This window comes from Aulonocara sp. 'chitande type north' Nkhata Bay, linkage group LG6 (genome assembly GCF_057382095.1).
Source record: "Aulonocara sp. 'chitande type north' Nkhata Bay isolate Kocher_YH1m ecotype deep benthic linkage group LG6, A_spYH_male_GT1.1, whole genome shotgun sequence".
NCBI classification, from domain to species: Eukaryota; Metazoa; Chordata; class Actinopteri; order Cichliformes; family Cichlidae; genus Aulonocara; species Aulonocara sp. 'chitande type north' Nkhata Bay.
This window is the reverse complement of record NC_141349.1, coordinates 504,662-523,636: the sequence shown is the minus strand read 5'-3', so window position 1 is coordinate 523,636 and position 18,975 is coordinate 504,662. Positions and strand designations below refer to the sequence as shown.

At 46.1% G+C, this 18,975-nt stretch overlaps 1 protein-coding gene across 1 annotated transcript in view; it reads right to left on the bottom strand.

The window, feature by feature from the left end:
* Positions 1 to 10,602: 10,602 nt before the first annotated feature.
* Positions 10,603 to 18,975, bottom strand: part of LOC147326939 (uncharacterized) — a 12,891-nt gene continuing 4,518 nt past the window's right edge. The window contains exons 2-6 of the mRNA XM_086294529.1: positions 16,120 to 16,186; positions 15,925 to 16,035; positions 12,303 to 12,359; positions 11,073 to 11,222; positions 10,603 to 10,937 (exon numbers count right to left, since the gene is read on the bottom strand). Of these exons, the coding sequence (XP_086150655.1) occupies positions 10,830 to 10,937; positions 11,073 to 11,222; positions 12,303 to 12,359; positions 15,925 to 16,035; positions 16,120 to 16,186 (493 nt within the window). The 3' untranslated portion in view covers positions 10,603 to 10,829. The remainder of the gene's footprint in view (positions 10,938 to 11,072; positions 11,223 to 12,302; positions 12,360 to 15,924; positions 16,036 to 16,119; positions 16,187 to 18,975) is intronic.

Below are 18,975 nucleotides of genomic sequence, written 5' to 3'. Positions count from 1 at the left end.
TTTTGTCCTTCTTTGTTAGGCACAAGCCAAAATGTCCCATCCCACCACATCCCAAACACATGCTCTGTTACTGGTTGACAGCTGATATTTTGCTGTGTGGTTAGCTTTACAGAAACCCTCCCTTCTACAGATTGGTGAGTGAAACTGTAGGTTTCTATGTTACTCGGCAGTAATTAGCACGATTCTGTGTCCACACAGTTTAATGATATTCAACTTAAATGAATTATGTTGAACTGAGAAAGCACTGGGTGACAATGGGAAGGGAAAAGTTTGTTTTAACAGGAAGAATAACTTTGGACACATTAAATAAAATGTAAAGAGGAAAACTGCAAAACCATCCCCTTAAGTAACAGCAGTGACACAGTGCACACGTTATTTCCTCTGGAATCAGAGATAAGCTTGTTGAAAGTGTCAGTGTTATTAATGTTACAACACTAATGCTGAAGTATTGCGCATTCTTGATTTTGCAGGGATATAATAACCTGAGCTCTTTCCCTGTGGATGATGAGAGTTTTTGTAACCATGGTTACTCATTGTCACGCACACCCGTGTACAGCACTCTGAGCAGCTGCATGATTTCAGGTTTACACCATCACAGATGTGTTCGCCTGTCCCTCTGACCTTCTGTCGTACTTCATTAGGAATGAATAAACAACTTCGAAGCACTGAGAGCCTCTGATTCACTTACACAAGTTTGCATTAGAGCCAGAGGCAGCTCCGTCTCACCTCACGTTTGTCTTTCTCGTTTACTTTTTTAAATAATTCTTATAACCACTGTTGAAGTCTTTTAGCTACCTAATCACCACCAAATCAGCCGGCTTTGCAGCACAGCTGCTGGAGTCCTGCACAGTGTTGAACCCTGTTTGTCACCACTCAGTTTACAACAGTAAACATATAACATAAAGCTCACAGTTATACTCAGCTGGTATTGATTTCTTTGATTAGGGTAGTTTGGTGAGACAGAGATGGAAGTGTTTCAAATGTGACTTTGCTCATGATAACCAGAGATAAATGGATTCTGTCCTTTGATAAAGACCTGGGGCTATTCAGAAAGTTTCCTGTGGCTAAAGACGTGCTGATTCAAAGGATAACCTTCACTCACTGGTAACACTGGAGTGTAAAAACGTAATCCTGTCTGTAAAACCAGTTTTGCAACGTTCTACCACAAAACTGTACAGGTTACTCTACACACAGCTGGCAGATGTAAAGGAAAAGAGCATCAGTGCTTGTGCAGCCTAACTGCTAATCCCTGGGTAACTTCAGAAGATCAAGCCACTTCCAACATAATGGATTAAAGTAGAAATACATCCATCTTTTAACAGCCTATCCAGTACGTGCTTATGAAATTGCAGACACGGTTTCACATAAAGCTGCAGAAGTAAAATATAAATTAGTAACAATACACTAAATGTTTACTCTACAGGAATACATGCAGGGAAATTCTAGTTCAAAGTAAAGTGTAAATATGAAGGATTTTTCTGTATTATTTTATGTGTACTTTCCTGCAGTGAAAGCTACTGCGACATCATCTATTAGTCCTGTTTTAAGGGAAGGATATGACGAAGAGGGCGGGTCTGACTGAAACTGTTTGCCCATTTCCTGATGACCTGTCAATCATAAATCGTCAGTCTAGATTAGATTAGATGAAACTTTATTCATCCCTCGGGTGGGTTCCTCCGGGAAATTCAGTTTGTGTAATATAATGTAATATAAGCTTCCATTGTGAAACATAGTATCAGTACAGAATGCAGGTTTAGGCGCTTTGCATTTTTGCACCGCGAAGCTATCGCAATGTTTCTGTTTAATGTGATTTTTTTGTTTGTTTCCTTTGGTGTTTGGTATAGAAGTCATATCCTTTAATCCTTAAACACAGCTCTAACCATCTCTGTTTTATTTGTTTATTTTACTTTATTATTCACATTATTATCTGTGCCCTGTGACTGTCCAGGCAAAGAAGAAGGCCAAGCCACCTCGGCTCGGACCACAACCCCCAGGAGAGCAGGCCAGCAACCATCCAAAACGAGCAACGCCGAGTGGGGAACGGTAGGAGGTGAATCCCCACCCCCACTCTCAATGACAGTTTCTCACAGGGACCGAGGCTCAGTGAGCCTCCAACCCAGATCTAGCTACAGACACACAGAAGCTGCACAAAGACATCCACCACACCCTGTGATTTGAGGATGGACAGGTGCTCCAACCAACCCTGGTCCCAGACAGGGTTGAAAAATGGGAAATGGAGACAGATGGACACACAGCGCGGCCATCAAATCCATGTGCATCGCCCTACGTAGCTTGTGCTCCTCCCGCTCATACCTTGTGTGTGAGTGATGTGTTTTCAGAGGAAGTGGGGAAAGGAAAGGGTTCAGGATGTTTAAGACTCCCAGAAGGAGAGAGCCAGCACAAAGAGTCATATTTCCTATATACCACCCACTGAGAGAGAACCCAGAGCCCGTGTCAGCAGCATCCCAGGCCATCGCTGCACCCAAGAACCCACAAGAAACCTAGAAGGTGGGAAAACTGACAGAACGAATGAGATGACAAAGAGAGCAGAAATGAGCTTTGTCTAAAGGGTGGCAGATCTCACCCAAAGAGGACTAGCCACCCTTCAGTCATCCAAGAGGTGCTCAGAGTAGAGCCCAAAAAACAGCTGAGGTAGTTTGGGAATCAGGGGGAGGTGTTCGGGTGCCTGGGTTTTCAGTTTTGTGTTATTTATGAACTTTGATATCATTTCTAGTCTTTGGTTTCTTTATTAGAGCTCTGTCTTCTGGTTTCTGTGTTCCATAGTTACTCCCCTGGCTGCTGTGTCCCCTTGTCAAGTCCGCGTCTCTGTGTTATGTTTCCTGTTTCACTTTGAAGTCCGTGTCTCAGGTTATTGTTTCAGGTTTTGCTTCCCCTGTCTCGTTAGCTCTGATTTGCCCCAGCTGTGTTTCCCTTCTGTCTCTCATTCACTGGCTGTGTCCGAATTCAGGGGAAGGAAGCAAGGTCCCGCGGTTTTCCATGTATTGCCGCTTACATACAGCTAATTTAGATTTTTTCGAATTGGTGATATGTTGTGGGGAACAAAGGCCAAATGCTTAATTTATGAAAATGAGGGGAAAACGTTCACCTCTTCACTAGGGTGAAGAACTGGGCCGCTACGGCGTGGATGTACAAGAATAAATCACTTTACACATCATATTCATATGAGTACGGTCCCATTAACCCTCATGCTGCACAGCAGCAGTCCCCCAACCTTTGGTGCGCCACAGACCGGTTTATGTCAGACACGGAGCCTTTAAGGTGTCGCGGATAAATACAACCACATAAAATGATCCGACCAAGACGAAAACTGTTGTATTTTGTAAATATAATAATAAACGTGAATGTACTGTGTAATTGTGTAACTTTATTAGCAGCGTCCTCCTGAAATGCGCCAACATTGACAGTAACATCCTCCTCTCTGCCGCTTAATGCTCTCTGGTCGCTATGGTAACGTGTAAATATGTCTTTCAAAATAAGACGCACAACTACAACAAGGGAAAGACCCAGGGAAACCGAGTTAACGATACAAACCCTGAAAACCATAAATTTCACAGCGGAGCCTCAACTCTCGTGGCCTGGTACCAAACGACCCACGGACCGCTGCTGTGCAGAACCTGTGATGTCCAGACGGCGTTCCTCTGCTGTGAAAACCTTTGGGTTTAGGGATTAACATAGTTGCCATGGTTTCCTCTCTTCTCTTATGTGTTGTGTGTGATCAGGACAATTCTGGAGAAGATGGGCCTGCAGGGGAAAGTCACCCGCTTGCAGGCCAGAAGACATGAGATAAGTTCAAAAAATACAAAGTACGTCTGTGTGTTATCAAGAAGATGATTCTTAAGAACACAAGTTAATAAATGTGCAACTACTAAGAGTTGTTGTGGTGTTTTTATTTGCCTGCTGTCATCTTTGATTTCCTCTGCCTTTAGGATTGCAAGTATCCAGGCTCAGGAGAGGGGTCAGTGGGAAGCCCACTGCTGTGCTTGGCCCTGGTTTGCCCTCATGGATGAGGTGATAGGGCAGATGCCTTCCACTAAGCCTCCTGTCCTAATGTCCTCTCTCCCTGAGGACACTCCAGGGCCAAGCACAGCAGTGTGTGACCAAAACGACAGCGATGACGAAGCGGCTCAGCCACCTACGACAGGGAGGAAGAGGAGAAGAGATGATGAGCTGCTGGACCTCATCAGAGAGGACATGAGGCAGCAAAGAGAGGCTGAGGAGAGGAGAGCAGGGAGAGGATGGACCGACTGTTTCACTTCTAGAAAGATCAGTTCCCAAATGACGTATGTATTGAGAAATGCATTTATTTGAATATATTTGTTACATTGTTATATGTGTTGCATTAGTTTAAAGGTTTTATGTTATCAATAAACTGATTCAAACAAACAGTAATTGTCACTGAACTCAGTTTGATTTACAGGCATTTTTAACATGTATGAACATGACCCTAACTTTGAACAGTATTACTTGGATATTAAACAAGAATATTTCAAATACACAGTATGTAAAGATGAAAAACAATATTTACAGTTGTTCACACAGGATTAAGCTGAGTGACCTGATCAACTCCAGGCAGGTCAGGTGGCAGCTGTTTTTTAGCCGGTTTAATTTTACTATCTCTTTCCGACCGGGTTCCCGCAACTCTAAGCCTGACGCCTTGTCCCGTCAATTCTCTCCCAAATCTGAGTCTGCAGGGGCGGCCACTATCATCCCCTCGTCCTGCGTGGTGGGGGCCGTGACGTGGGAAATCGAGAGCCTGGTGCGGCGTGCGCAGCTGCAGGAACCGGACCCCGGTTCGGGCCCGCCTGGCAAGCTGTTTGTCCCGTCGGCCGTGCGCGCACGCGTCCTGCACTGGGTGCACGCTTCTCGATTCGCCTGTCACCCCGGCGTGCGTCATACGGTTTCCCTGTTAAGGTGCTCCTTTTGGTGGCCCGCTTTGGCGAGTGATGCCTGCAAATATGTACTGGCCTGCAACACCTGTGCATGCAATAAGAGCCATCACCTGGCCCCCCCGGGCTGCTACACCCCCTGCCTGTCCTGGGTCGGCCCTGGTCGCATATTGTGGTGGACCGGGTTGCCGCGTTCCTCTAACCACTCGGTTATCTTCACCATTGTCGACAGGTTCTCCAAGGCGGCGCATTTTGTCCCTCTATCTAAGCTCCCTTCTGCCCTCGAAACTGCTCACTTGCTCGTTGATCACGTTTTTCGTTTACATGGGATTCCTTTGGACATTGTGTCTGACAGGGGACTTTTTGTGCTGCTTTGGGGGTGGGGGTGAGCCTTTCCTCGGACTATCACCCGCAGTCTAATGGACAGACTGAAAGGGCTAATCAGCAGCTGGAGTCCACTCTGCGCTGTGTGGCCTCCTCTGACCCCGCTTCCTGGAGTAGTCATCTTGCCTGGATCGAATATGCTTATAACTCCCTCACCTCGGCTGCCACTGGTTTTTCTCCGTTTGAGATATGTCTTGGATATCAGCCGCCGCTGTTTCCTCTGGAGGCGGAGGTTGCAGTCCCAGCGGTGCTGACCATTTACGTCGCAGTCGGCGGATCTGGCGCCAGGCTAAGGCAGCGCTGCTCCGGACTGCAACTCGGACCCGCCATGCTGCTGATCGGAGGAGGACGCCTGCACCTCGATACACGGTGGGCCAACAGGTTTGGCTGTCCTCTGCAAATATTCCTCTGAAGTGCATGTCCAGGAAGCTCGCTCCTCGCTTCCTGGGTCCTTTCACGAGCCAACGCATCATCAACCCTGTTTCTGTGAGGCTGCAGCTGCCGGCCTCCATGAGGGTTCATCCCACATTTCATGTTTCTCAACTCAAGCCTGTCTCTCACAGCCCGCTGTGCCCACCCTCTGGGGGACTGGGAGGGATATGGCCCGGAGGAGCACTCCTGGATCCCTGGGGCCTTTATTGTGGACCAGGGTCTTATTACGGATTTTTACAGGAAGCATCCTGACAAGCCTGGAGGGCCGCCGGGAGGCATCCCTTGAGGGGGGGGGCTACTATTACGAGTCGTTGGGCATGCGTGTTGTTGTTCCTGGGTTTTGTTTCCCTTTTTGAGACACAGGTAGGCGGGGCGGTGCTTGATGGTATTTCGGCACACCTGCGGTGCATTGGACGTCGTCAGTGGGAGCATTGATGGAGCTGAGTGACAGACGTCTGGTGTCGGAGTATTGTCGCTTCCACAAGTGCTAACGTGCTTTTGCAAGGTTAATCTGTTGGTTCCGCGCTACTGAGCTGCATGTTTTAAGATCCGTCTCCTGCCTGCTTTCCCTCTACACCAGCCTGTCTCGCCGCCTGCTCGCCTGCCTGTTTCTTTGTGTGCTTGCCCTCTTTGGATCTGTGACAGAGACTTACCTCGCGCCTGCCTGTGACCACTGCCTTACCTGTATTTCGGTGTTTCAAGTAAGCTCTCCAACTCTCCCCGTCCGCCTCAGTTTTACTCTCGACGTTATCCCCTAACTCTGTTTTGTCCCTCGTCCTCAGGTAGCTCCGGTGCGCCATCTATCCTCCCGCATACCTCGGCTCCGTTTCATCCCCTCGGCTCTGTCTCCTCGCACATTTACCCGGCCACTGTATATAGCCCCTTCCCTTGTAAATATTCCCGTATCACTGTAAATAAATCTGCTTCACCGCGATCCTGTGCCCGTGTGTGTTTCTGCCACTAAATCCACCCGTTTAAATTTCCCAAACAAGCTCCTTCATCATAATTATGCAAATTCTCATGACCATTGATCAACAACCACCATGGCCATGAGTACCATTCACAGAGAGTTGGGGAATGGCTGCAATCACAGCATTGTAAGGTTCAAGGTTCTTTATTCGTCACATGCATCGTTATACAATTATAACACACAGTGAAATGTAACCTGACACGCTCGTCGACTTGTGCAAAGGGGGGGAGAACTTTTTTTGTTTGCCTGTCCCGTTTGGCTCTTTTGCATCAGAATTATTGTCTAAAGGCAAAGAAAGATGCCCAACGGATTTACTTTAACAAATAGACCATCCCAGCGGTAATGGTCCATTTGATTCACCTTTTATTGTTTATTTTATTTTTTATTTTTACTTGCTGAATATGGGACAGACTTGAATGTGGAAAAGAAAAGGGAGAACGGAAGAGGGGGAAAAACAGCTGAGAAGAGGGACTTGGGTAAAGGGCAAAAAACAAACCAACAAAATAAGCAGACAAAAAAATACAAATATCGATCACCTGGATCACCTGTTGAGAAAGAAAAAAGAAAACAAGCAGAAGAAAACGAGAGCAACATAATAAACAACATCACGATGATATATGGGAATATGACAGTAAATACTAAATATTAAACATTATTGTGCAGCACATAAGATCAACAGAACACAGTTTGCTTTGAGGTAGGAGCCAAAAAGGGTGTAGTTTGTGGGTGTGATCACCCGTGTGTACACCTGTGAGCATGGACGCGCTTATTTTTAAAAGGTTCCTTCATGTAATGATCTGCTAGAGAGTGTGGGGGGGCCACAGCCCCGTCCTCCAGGGAATGAAGCAGGTATGGAGGAGATCAAAACTCCAGACATCCAGAGGCCCCCAGAACACAAGAGACCTGCGGCCTGCTGAAGGGGGGGCCAGTAGGAGGAGTTGGCCGTCCGACTGGGGTCTGGAGGGTGGGGCCTCCCTGCTGCTGCGGAGTCGGGGCGGTCTGCCTCTCCCCACCGCAGGGAAAAGGGTAACACCACCTGGGTCTGGGTGCAGTTCCCCCCTCCAGGGGCAAGGGTACCTAGACCCAGTTTGTAGAGTACGCTTGGGGAGTGTGATCGTGTGTACAGCGTCTCTCTATGTCTGTCTCCACGTTGGTTGAGTGTGGAGTAAGTGCATATGAGAGCATGAGGGTGGGAATGGATGTTTGTATCTGTGTGTGCCTGTATGTCTGTGTCTATATGTCAGGTTGGGTATCAGGCGCCACCTCTCTGGGGACATCTCAGGCCCTCCAAGGTTTGGAGGCCTATCCCCCCACCACTTCCCCTGCCAGTGGCGGACTCCCTCAGACATCGGTGCGTTGGTGGTTCTTTGTGTCTGGGGGTGGGCGTCCAGGTACACACCGGCTCACTCCTGGTGGCCGCTTATCGGGGCCTGGAGCCTGGGGCCCGCTCGGGCCACTTCGGGGGTGGGGTGCCCCCGGCCTCTCGGCCTGGGGCTCGGTCACTCAGGCACGGCTGGCTGCCGGCGGAGCTCACGGGCGCGTCACTGCAACCCCCCCTGGCTTCTGCTCCGCGGCTGCTGAGTGAGCCCTCATCTGGGACTCTCCTCAGCTCTTTCTGGGACAGTGGCACGGCTGCCCCTCTGTTGGTCTTCCTTGGGGGAGAACATTTTAGATGGCACTCATCATCAGAAAGGTTGCTGACTCCTGCTCTAAACCCACCGGCACAATGTACATTTCAAATTCCTTTACTTTTAAATATGTTCATATTGTCTATTTTGTAAAATGTTCAGATTGTCCATTCCTATTTAATCAGAATCAGAATACTTTATTAATCCCGAAGGAAATTCACTTAATGTACAGAATTCACCTGCTTGCTGCATACATGATACTACTGCACATTCACATAGAAGTCAGTGTGCCATATGACTGAAACATGAAACAAACAAACCCATCAGCACATAAAAGCGAAAAATCACAGCCCGGTAAAGTCCAGCTATGGTTTGCCGACCCCTGGTTTAGTGTCTAGAAGAGAGTCGTGTGTGTGTGTGTGTGTGTGTGTGTGTGTGTGTGAGAGAGAGAGAGAGAGAGAGAGAGAGAGAGAGAGAGAGAGTCTCTCTGTCCTTGCCCGGATGATGGTAAATGGCCTGTATTTCTATAGCGCTTTTCTAGTCCCTAAGGACCCCAAAGCGCTTTACACAACCAGTCATCCACCCATTCACACATGCGTGATGATGCTGAACCTTCTACCAGATTGTAGAAGTTGGAACAGTTTGTTGGCAGGATGGGACGGGACCTTCAGTATCTGCTCTAGTCCGGCATCTCCTGGTGTAGGTGTCCTGAAGCGGGGGGAGAGCAATCCTGCAGCAGCGTTCTGCTGTACGGATCACTCTCTGGAGAGCTTTTTGGTCCTTAACACAGCTGTTCCCAAACCACGATGTTCTGTGTGAGGATGCTCTCCACAGCGCCTGTATAGAAAGTCCTGAGGATCTCTGGAGAGACCCTGAACTTCCTCAGTTGTCGTAGGTGATACAGGCGCTGCCTAGCCTTTTTGGTCTGGACCTGAATGTGGGCAGCCCATGTCAGGTCTGAGGAGATGTGGACACCAAGATACTTGAAGGACTGCACCCTCTCCACTGGAGCTCCATTGATGATAATGGGCTTGTAGTCTCTGTGCTGACCCCTTCTGAAGTCCACCACCAGCTCCTTGGTCTTGCCGACGTTCAGCTGGAGGTGGTTGTCCTGGCACCACGATGCCAGATTCTTCACTTCATCCATGTAGGCCGTCTCATCGTTGTTGGAGATGGCACCCAACACCACTGTGTCGTCAGCAAACTTCACAATGGTGTTGGAGCCATGGGTGGCCACACAGTCTGAAGTGTAGAGGGAGTAGAGCAGTGGCGAGAGGACACATCCCTGAGGTGCTCCTGTGTTGATGGTGATGCTGTTGGAGAAGCACCTGCCCACCCTCACCACCTGAGTTCTGCCAGTGAGGAAGTCCAACACCCATGCACACAGACGGCTGTTAAGTCCCAGATCCCTCAGCTTTGTGAACAGTCTGCAGGGCACTATTGTGTTAAACGCTGAACTGTAATCAACAAACAGCATTCGCACATAGTTACCCTGTTTCTTGTCCACGTGGCTGAGGGTGGTGTGCAGGACGTGGGCGATGGCGTCCTCGGTGGATCTGTTGGGTCGGTAGGTGAACTGGAGCAGATCTGTGGTGTCTGGGATGGAGGAGGAGGAGATGGTGACAGATGTACCCTTAGGCCCCTCCTCCATTCAGAGATGGTCTTTCCCTTTTCACATAAATGGCCTCCTTGACTCCGCCCTGATACATCCTCATCATTGAAAGAGTGTCCACTGGCCTGTAGGTGTAAATAGACTGCAGAGTCCTGGCCTGATGAGGCGGCTCTTCTGTGTTGTGCCATCCGCTTCGCCAGAGGTCGTTTGGTTTCCCCGATGTATAAATCCTGGCAATCCTCCTGCACTTAACAGCGTACACTATGTTACTCTGTTTGGTCGGGGGACCCGATCCTTGGGGTGGACCAGTTTTTGGCGCAGCGTGTTTTGGGGTTTAAAAGCCACAGAGACGCGGGGTTTAGAAAAAAATGTGATAACTATTTAATATAAGTCAGGAAAGATATTGAAAATGAAAATATGTAACAGCATAACTGATGTATGGGTTAGGGTCACATGATTCAGCCCTGACTAAAGGTTTTATCAACAAAAGTTTGAAGACTAACAGTGAGGCCATCTGTCTACTGAAAGCAGACTGGAAGCTGGGAAAAGGGAACAGTGTGTGCAATGCTAGGCCTCCCCATCACCAGGAGCTCAACAGAAAATTAGATGGTAACTTTAGTACAACCAAGCTACCATTCACAAAGAGGTCAACCTATGAAGACCACATAATACAGTGACAACCAGTAATCACATTTATTAATGAGGGTCTTTGTTATACAGTGGTTACAAAACATAAGATATAGTGAAAGTAGTTGTTTGTACAGAGGGTGGGATCAGTAGATATTCTGACTTGTCAGTAAAGGAAAAGTCAGATTCCATTAAGTTTTCTTACACCAGGAATCAAGCTCAGGACACCAAAGTAGAATGACTACTACAGTGGTTTTGGTTTGTGTGTCTCAGTTTGTCTTCAGTGTTTTGAAGGCGGCGATAGAGAGGAGACAGTGCATGACCACAGCACCGGTGTCAAAGAGCAGCAGCAGCAGCGTCACACTCCAGGAGTAGTCCTGCAGAGCACAAGAGAGACAGGCTGTACTACAATCCACAGGACTTTTAGGATTAGAAAGGGGGAAAATGAAAAGAGATCAATGTGTCAAAATAAGTGAAAGGGGAAAAACCAAAACATAACTGATGACACTGACTGCCAGTAGTTGTGGGAGGCAACCCCTCGAGTAGTAGTCATCCGAGCATGTGACTTCTCTGGGTGATGTGTGGAGGGTGTAGTAATACAGGCCGAAAGCAAGCAACGTCCCCAACAGACCAACCACATTGCTGCAGACACAACCTTGAAGCTGCAGAGGAGACAGTGATTTTATTAATCATGCGAGATTATGTAATACAAAAAATGCTCATTTTATCAGGAATGTAATCAGGTATTGGGACACTGTGAGACATGATAGCAGTCTTAGTCTTTTGGCATGTTTCTTATACTTACTCTACATGTTTCAGAACAAACTAATTTTAAGATTACACAAACCTGAGTATCATTACTTTAAAAACTGTGTTTTTGAAATGTAATGATTTTACACCACATGCAACAGGACTAAAACACTTTAGCTTTTTCCTCATCGAATGGGCATCATCAGGATGTTTTTGGGAAACCTGAGTGCCTTTGTGTTCTTCTTGGTCAGCATTGGGTTCCTCCTAAGCCTATGCCCATGCATTTTTGCCCAGTCTTATAACTGAGGCAGGTGAGGCCTGCAGGTCTGTAGATGATGTTCTGGCTTCTTGGAGCAATTTTGCTCTCACTGTTGTTTACTGGAGTCCCAAAGCATTACAAATGTCTTTGTAACACTTTTAGACAAGGTGTGGGGAACTCCAGGCCTCGAGGGCCGGTGTCCTGCAGGTTGTGTCCTTGATCCAAAACAGCTGATTTAAATGGCAAAATGACTTCTTCAACATGTCTTCAAGTTCTCCAGAGGCCTGGTAATGAACTAATCATGTGATTCAGGTGTGTTGACCAAGGGTGAGATCTAAAACCTCAGGACTGTGGCCCCCGAGGCCTGGAATTGCTCACCCCTGGTCTAGACCGACAGACATCGATGACTATTGTCTCAGCTGCTTCTTTAGTTCGATGCTTGCCGTTACTTTTTGAGGTCTTTCAGGCTACGTCGCAAAAACAAGAGTGCTCAATCCCAGTTATGCCAAGGATTCTCTCACACACACACACACACACACACACACACACACACACACACACACACACACACACACACACACACACACACACACACACACACACACACACACACACAGCAGTGTATTTGCTGTTAGAAAACCCGTCTAATGTGATATTTTAGTTTTTGAGTTTGGTTTTTTTGTTCCCTTTTTTTTCAATCTGACCTTCACATTAGCATTTCATGCCAACTCACTAGTAGTCTGCTAGGGTTCTTTTCATTGGCCATTGTCAAGGACCCCCCTGCCATAACCTGCAAGACACACAAGAAATATAACTGGAAGGTTAATGTTGCTTCAATGATAAATGATAGCAAGCAGGAGCGCACAAATCAAACAGTGTACAAGTCAAATATGAAAGAGTAGAACAAAATCCTCGAACTAAGGAATTCTTTCATTTGTTGGGGCGGGGGGTACACACAGCACATGGTTTAATTCAACTTACAAAAATATTTTAAAATCAAAAGCTTTTCCATTTTGAACGATGAGAGATTCCAGTTGTTCTACAGTTTGTGGCCTCCTTTACTGTATGAACTCTTATGATGCACCATGTCCTACATGTACTCCAACATGTAGGACAGGATTCACACAAGGCCTTCCCTGAACAAAAACAACATGCGTACTGTGTGTATATGCAGGCAATGGGCAACTTTTTAGCTCTTTTCTACTGCACTTGATCACTTAAAGCACTTTATACAACATGCCTCATTCAAGTACTTTTTTCTACCCAAGTGCTTCATATACAACATACACCCACTCCAAAGGACACTTTGTACACTCTGTTTGTTCCCATCAGGCTGCAGGCCAAAAGACAATTTAGTCTGCAGGCTGGAGCCACGAGAAATCAAAGCACCTACTTTCCAGTTAGTAGCAGAACTGGTCTAATGTGAGGGACTAAATCAATCATTTGAGATTAAAAGATGTTCAGTCTCATCTCTTTTAATTCTTATTCTCATTTTTATTTTCATGTCTATTTAAGCTTAATTCATAACAGTATTTATAACAGTATGTTTGCACTGAAGCACCGCAGCAATTTCCTAATGTTGTAAACCCGCTCAACATTTGGCAATAAAACCCTTTCTGATTCTGATTCTGATTCTGATGCTCCCCCAAAAGTGCAACAATCTGATTCTTGCCATAATGAAGTCAGTTACATTATGGCAAGGACCCGATGCACACAGTGTGTGGAGGCTGTATGGGAATTTCTTTTACTTATGTATTAATCACATTATTTTATTGTATGATGCCTTGGTGCCACTGGATTTTAACATGTCTCACACTCATACAGTAAGACAAATGGTGGGGGTGGAGTAAGGAAGTTGGGGGAAGCAGACAACTCCTCAGGAAGAATCTTTTGTGTCTTCGAGGACTCTGGGAGGCAGCAAGGGAGTGTGAAACAGCTGTGTACTGCCTTTTGTTCCTGGAGAAGGTATTTAACTGAGAGCCATGCTGGGCTCAGACTCTGCTGACCGTCTGTCCCGCGGTCATGCAGGGACTTCATCAAGCTTGGTTGTCTGTTCTTTGTGTTTTGATTAAAGAACGTTAGCTACCGCTCACCGCTCGTCTGCAGCCTTTATTTGAATGGAAAACTTCCACAACAAAAGTGAGAGTCCATTTATTCCTATTAGCCACAATGACAACAACCACAGTAATAATTATGATTTTATACTGCGGTGTCTTTTCAGTCGAGGTGAACTCAGTCCTCCTTCTCTGGCCTCTCTCACAGACAGTTTTGGGCTAATGTAGACAACAGGGCTGTCGACCCAAAACGGCCCCCAGGCTTCTGTTCGAGGCATCCATCTACAGATTAAAACTGGCCAGAGGGGCCGATGGCGCGATATGGCAGCCTCGCTTCTGTCAGTCTGCCCCAGGGCAGCTGTGGCTACAACTGTAGCTGCCTCCACCAGTGTGTGAATGTGAGAGTGAATGAATAGTGGTATTGTAAAGCGCTTTGAGGGCCCTGAAAAGCGCTATATAAATGTGTGGGATCTGTCACAAAGTGGAAATTTGTGTTTATTTTATGGTTTATGTTGTTTTGATCATACTTGTTTTATCCTGATATTTATATTGCAGTCCCAACAGCAAGAAGAGTTAGAGGGGGAGGCGACGGGTGTAGTCAACAGCAGGCCTACCAGCCTTAGCGGCTACACATCCACTGACCTGGGTGTGTGGCATCTTTGTGAGTGAGATCAGATAGGTTGCTGGTCTGCACCACGAAACTAAGCATGAACTAGCAGCAGTTGCCAGTCAGACCCAAAAACTGCTTCACCTCTTTTTTGGTTCTGGGACGATGGCTGTAGTTTTGTCTGTCTGCAGGCGCACCTGCCTGCCTCCCAGGTGATGCCCCAGATAGTGTGCCGCCCTCCATCAATGTGCTCACTTCTTTTTGGGTTGGCTATGAGCCCTCCTGCCTCAGGGACTCCCGGACACAGTAGCCCATGGTCAAATCCAGCGTTGTGAAAAAACAAGCAGTGCCTAACTGGACCAGTAGCTTGTCAAACTGGGGCTTGGAATAAACATCAACCTGACAGCTTGTGGTATCCCACACAGAGCCATAAAGACCCATTTCTCCTCACCACAAGTACTATGGAGCAACACCAGGAACTGCAGGGCTCTATCACTCCCACCTCCAGCATAGACGCCACCTCCTTCTGATAAATTTGTCTTACATGTTCAGGTAACCAATAGGTGCGTGACTGCACCACCACGCCAGAGCACATTTCAACAGTGCTCTATGAGTGTAGTACAACCAGGCAGGGGGAGAACACATCTGCAAAGTGCTGTTGCAGTACAGCAACATCTGCTATGTGGGCCTGTGTGAGATGGTCATCACAATGGAGCAAGACAGGAATGGTCGAATCTGGCACCTCTGACGACTCATCTTTCCTTCACCAGTCTCATCTGAGAAGCTGTTCCAGCCCAGAGCGTTCTCACACCCAAGGCGTAACATGTCGACGTTTTGTCACGTCCCGCGGCGTTCCTGAGGAACGCGAAAGGAGACCTTCGGCGTTCTTATGGTACGCGGCGGGTTATGGCTGGAATCCAGTGCAATGATGCTCCCGCAGTAATAGACGTTCCAGCCCTGTATTCCAGCCCTAAACCTAACCTTATCCCTAGCCCTGACCATAACCTTATTCCTGATCTTATCCAGGACTTTAATGATGTTAAATAGCGTGTTTCTAAGCGATTTGAAGAAAAAGAGCGAACATGTGTAGATTCAGTCCAGACGGTTCTCATATGTCCTCTTTTTCCGAGGTCGTCATTTAGGAACGTGGTGGGTAGCCGAAAACGTAATATGGTGACGATTTGTCACCTAGCGTAAAATGTTACGCTTTGGGAGTGAGAAGGGTTGTCCAGCCTCTCTATACGCTTCGACTTAGTGGTATATCTGCATGTCCCTGTCCGATCGCACTACTTATTAGTCAAGATCACCCAATCGCCATGTGACCACAAAGGGTCCTTGCCACTTAGCAAGGATCCTTGAGCTAGAAGAAAGAAGCAATACAATCAAAAACTGTCTGAGCCTAGCCCCTCTGTTGTGCAAGCTCTGCTGACGTTCCTGGGCCTGAAGCAAATTTTCCCGGGACAATCTCCCATATGGGTGTAGCCTTGCTCTCAGGTTCTGAACGTACGCCCTAGAGCAGGACATCTACACATTGGAAGGTTGGTGGTTCAATGCTTGGCTCCTCCAGTCTGAGTGTCAAGATCCTGGGCAAGATGCTAACCCAAAGTTGTTCTCTGAAGCGTCCATCAGAGTGTGAATGTGTGTGAATGTTACGTTATGGCTGCAAATTGGTGGAGGAATCATGAAGTACATACCACAATTCCTAAGACTAGTGGCAGTATGAAGAGTTTTGGAAGACTTTGGTCAATGTAAGCAAACGGGGCAGAGAACAGCACCTGGAACAGCCCCAACAGGATGGTGAGCACCTGCGCAAAAGACAACCACTGAATAATATATATGAAGTTACAAGTGAGCTTCAGCCAAGCAGCTTAGTTGTGTCTAAATCTCACCGCAACACTCTCAGGGTCAAACCAGGCAAAGAGGCGACGTAACCTTGCTCCCTCAGAAGCCATGTCACTGCAAGACAGGAAACAGTATATCAAACTGCAGTATGGACAGTATATCCACACAAATGTGGACACAGGCAGGTGAGAATCAGTTCTCAAACAGTTCAGAAATAACAATGAGACTAAGAGCTTCACTAAGTGCTACTGGTAGACTAACATAAACATCACACCAGTGTAAGAATTGGTGGATGACTGGATGTAGCGTAAAGCGCTTCTCAAATATGAAACAATAAAACCAGTGTAACAGTATGATTCAGGTTAACATAAATATGATGAACTGTTACAAACACATGCACCTGAAATCTTTACAAAACATTAAAAAGAAACTCTCCCACTGTGAAAAGGAAATCCTCGGATACACAGGAGTAAACAGGAGACCACTTCATTTGCAGACAAAGTCTTTAACCTGCACACTTACCTGGTACTCAGTATGCTACACAGAGACATCTGCATGCTGTCTTATGCTTATATGAAGATCAGAACTATGATGAGTCACTAATTGCCAAATTTGTAAAGTCTACTAATCACAAAGTGGGGTCTGTCTACAAGACATGGGGCACAATCTGGAGGCCAAATGGAGAACAATAGGAACACGCTATGATGTTGCCAAACGTTCAGTTGTTAGAGTACTTTTGCTGTTCTGGGATTTATTCTTCCCGATTTCTCTTTTCTGCCAGAAAAACAAACAAACAAAAAAATCAGCTCTGTTCTGGTCAGAACTCAAAGTCAGATTTATTCTTAATCCCACTAAAAACATAAACCAAGTGCGGCTAAAAAAATAAAAACATACCCAACCGGACGATAAAGCAGATTAAAAAAGAAAAAGGCTATGCACAGACCCACATACGTATGTGTGTGTATGTGCTGTTTGTTTGGAAAGGCTCTCATGCATTGGGGAACAGAGAACACAATGAGATAGGGAAAGATAAAAGTAACTGCGTGTTAGTTCATTAAAACCACATGTCAGAATCCTCTTGGGAAGAACAGGAATGCTGCAGGACAAGAAACAGATGGTGGTGAGAAGAAGGAGAAGAGGGAAGGAAAAAGAGGAAAAGGCATGAAGAGGGAAAACAGATTGATAGGCAGGTTAATAAAATAGTCTTACAACAACGTTTTCTGCTTCACTACGCTGCCAACATTCACTCCTTTGTTCATGTGATGTATTCTTACCAACGTGGGGATCCCAGTACAGTTCTGCATCCCAAAGAAGCAGAACTTTGAGAAAATGGGATTCCAGTTTTACATTTAGTAGAAGTAGTTTTATTCTTTGTATAGTATTAATATTGAAGAGCGAAGTGCTCTAATAGGGTGATATGGTACTACAAGGTCATTAAGATAAGATGGGGCCTGATTATTTAAGACCTTGTATGTGAGGAGCAGGATTTTGAATTCTGGATTTAACAGGAAGCCAAAACAGGAGAAATCTGCTCTCTCTTTCTAGTCCCTGTCAGGACTCTTGCTGCAGCATTTTGGATTAGCTGAAGGCTTTTCAGGGAGTTTTTAGGACTTCCTGATAATAATGAATTACAGTCGTCCAGCCTGGAAGTAATAAATGCATGAACTAGTTTTTCAGCGTCACTCTAAGACAGGATATTTCTAACTTTAGAGATGTTGGACCTCGATCTTAAAATACAGTGAGACACCTCGATCACTGAGAACAGCACTTCCCGTATGGATGCAATGTTTTTAAACAGATGTGTATTGATGTTCTTTTCACTTCATCTACACAGTCGTTCCACACTCTGACACCTGCGACTGTGATGCTCTGATATTTCACATTAGTCCTTACTGCCGTCGTGCTGAACATGATGATTTGGTGACATTTGGAACAAGTTCTGAATGTTGTGGGATAAAGAGTGTGTGAAAGGGTGTTCTAATGTAAGCATTTAATGTGATAAAAAGTGTATTGGATGGTTCTTTGTTCTCTGTTATTCATGTATATGTGGTGTCCAGTGACTGACAGTGTGCATTACAGTTCAGACGATGGAGATAGGGTACAGACAAGTGGAAAACATAGTGAATATGGGCAGCTACAGACAGAACACATACAAAGCTCTGTCAAGCATACTGCTTAAAGTTTAGTGTTCTTGGTGTTCTTGGTCTATGTGAGTTTTGTAGACTTTGACTGTGGAACCCCACGATGTTCATCCTTCAGACCAGATTGGATGTGAGTGTCCATCTTTAGATATCATATACTTTAATCTACTAAAGCTCCAAAACTGTGGAGCAGCAAGCCACCCACTCCTCACATCTTAAACAGGTTTAAACACTGTCTCAGTGCCTGGGCACATGTGTGTCATGGTTAACTTTACACAAGCTGCTTTTCCTCTGTAAACCACTTTGTGACTGTTTTATTTTTACTTTTATTTTTTAAATCCTTAAACTCGCTATATAAATAAATGTAAACTTTTTCATTTACAAACATTTTACCATACACTTCTATACAACCAGATCTTTATACCAGCCAGAGGAGTGCGCCCCCGGTTGGTCATTGGAAACAAGAACTGATTTGATGAAACGTGTGTGTAACATCAAATCTATGACAGCACTGATGGAGCTGCCATCTCGTCGTATTTGCTGCCATTGACTGAATCCTGATTTGGACCCTTTCCAAGAATCTTCTTCTTCTGTGGGGATTCCACACTGTCACAGTCTGTGGTGTTGGTGTCAAACACTGCTCTGTAACGAATGAGTATGAAGTACAAAGATATGAGCTGTTTGTTGAGCTGAAGAGAAGGAAGTGTCGAGATATACTGTGAGAAACTGCTGAATGTACAAGTGTGTGTGTGTGTGTCTGTG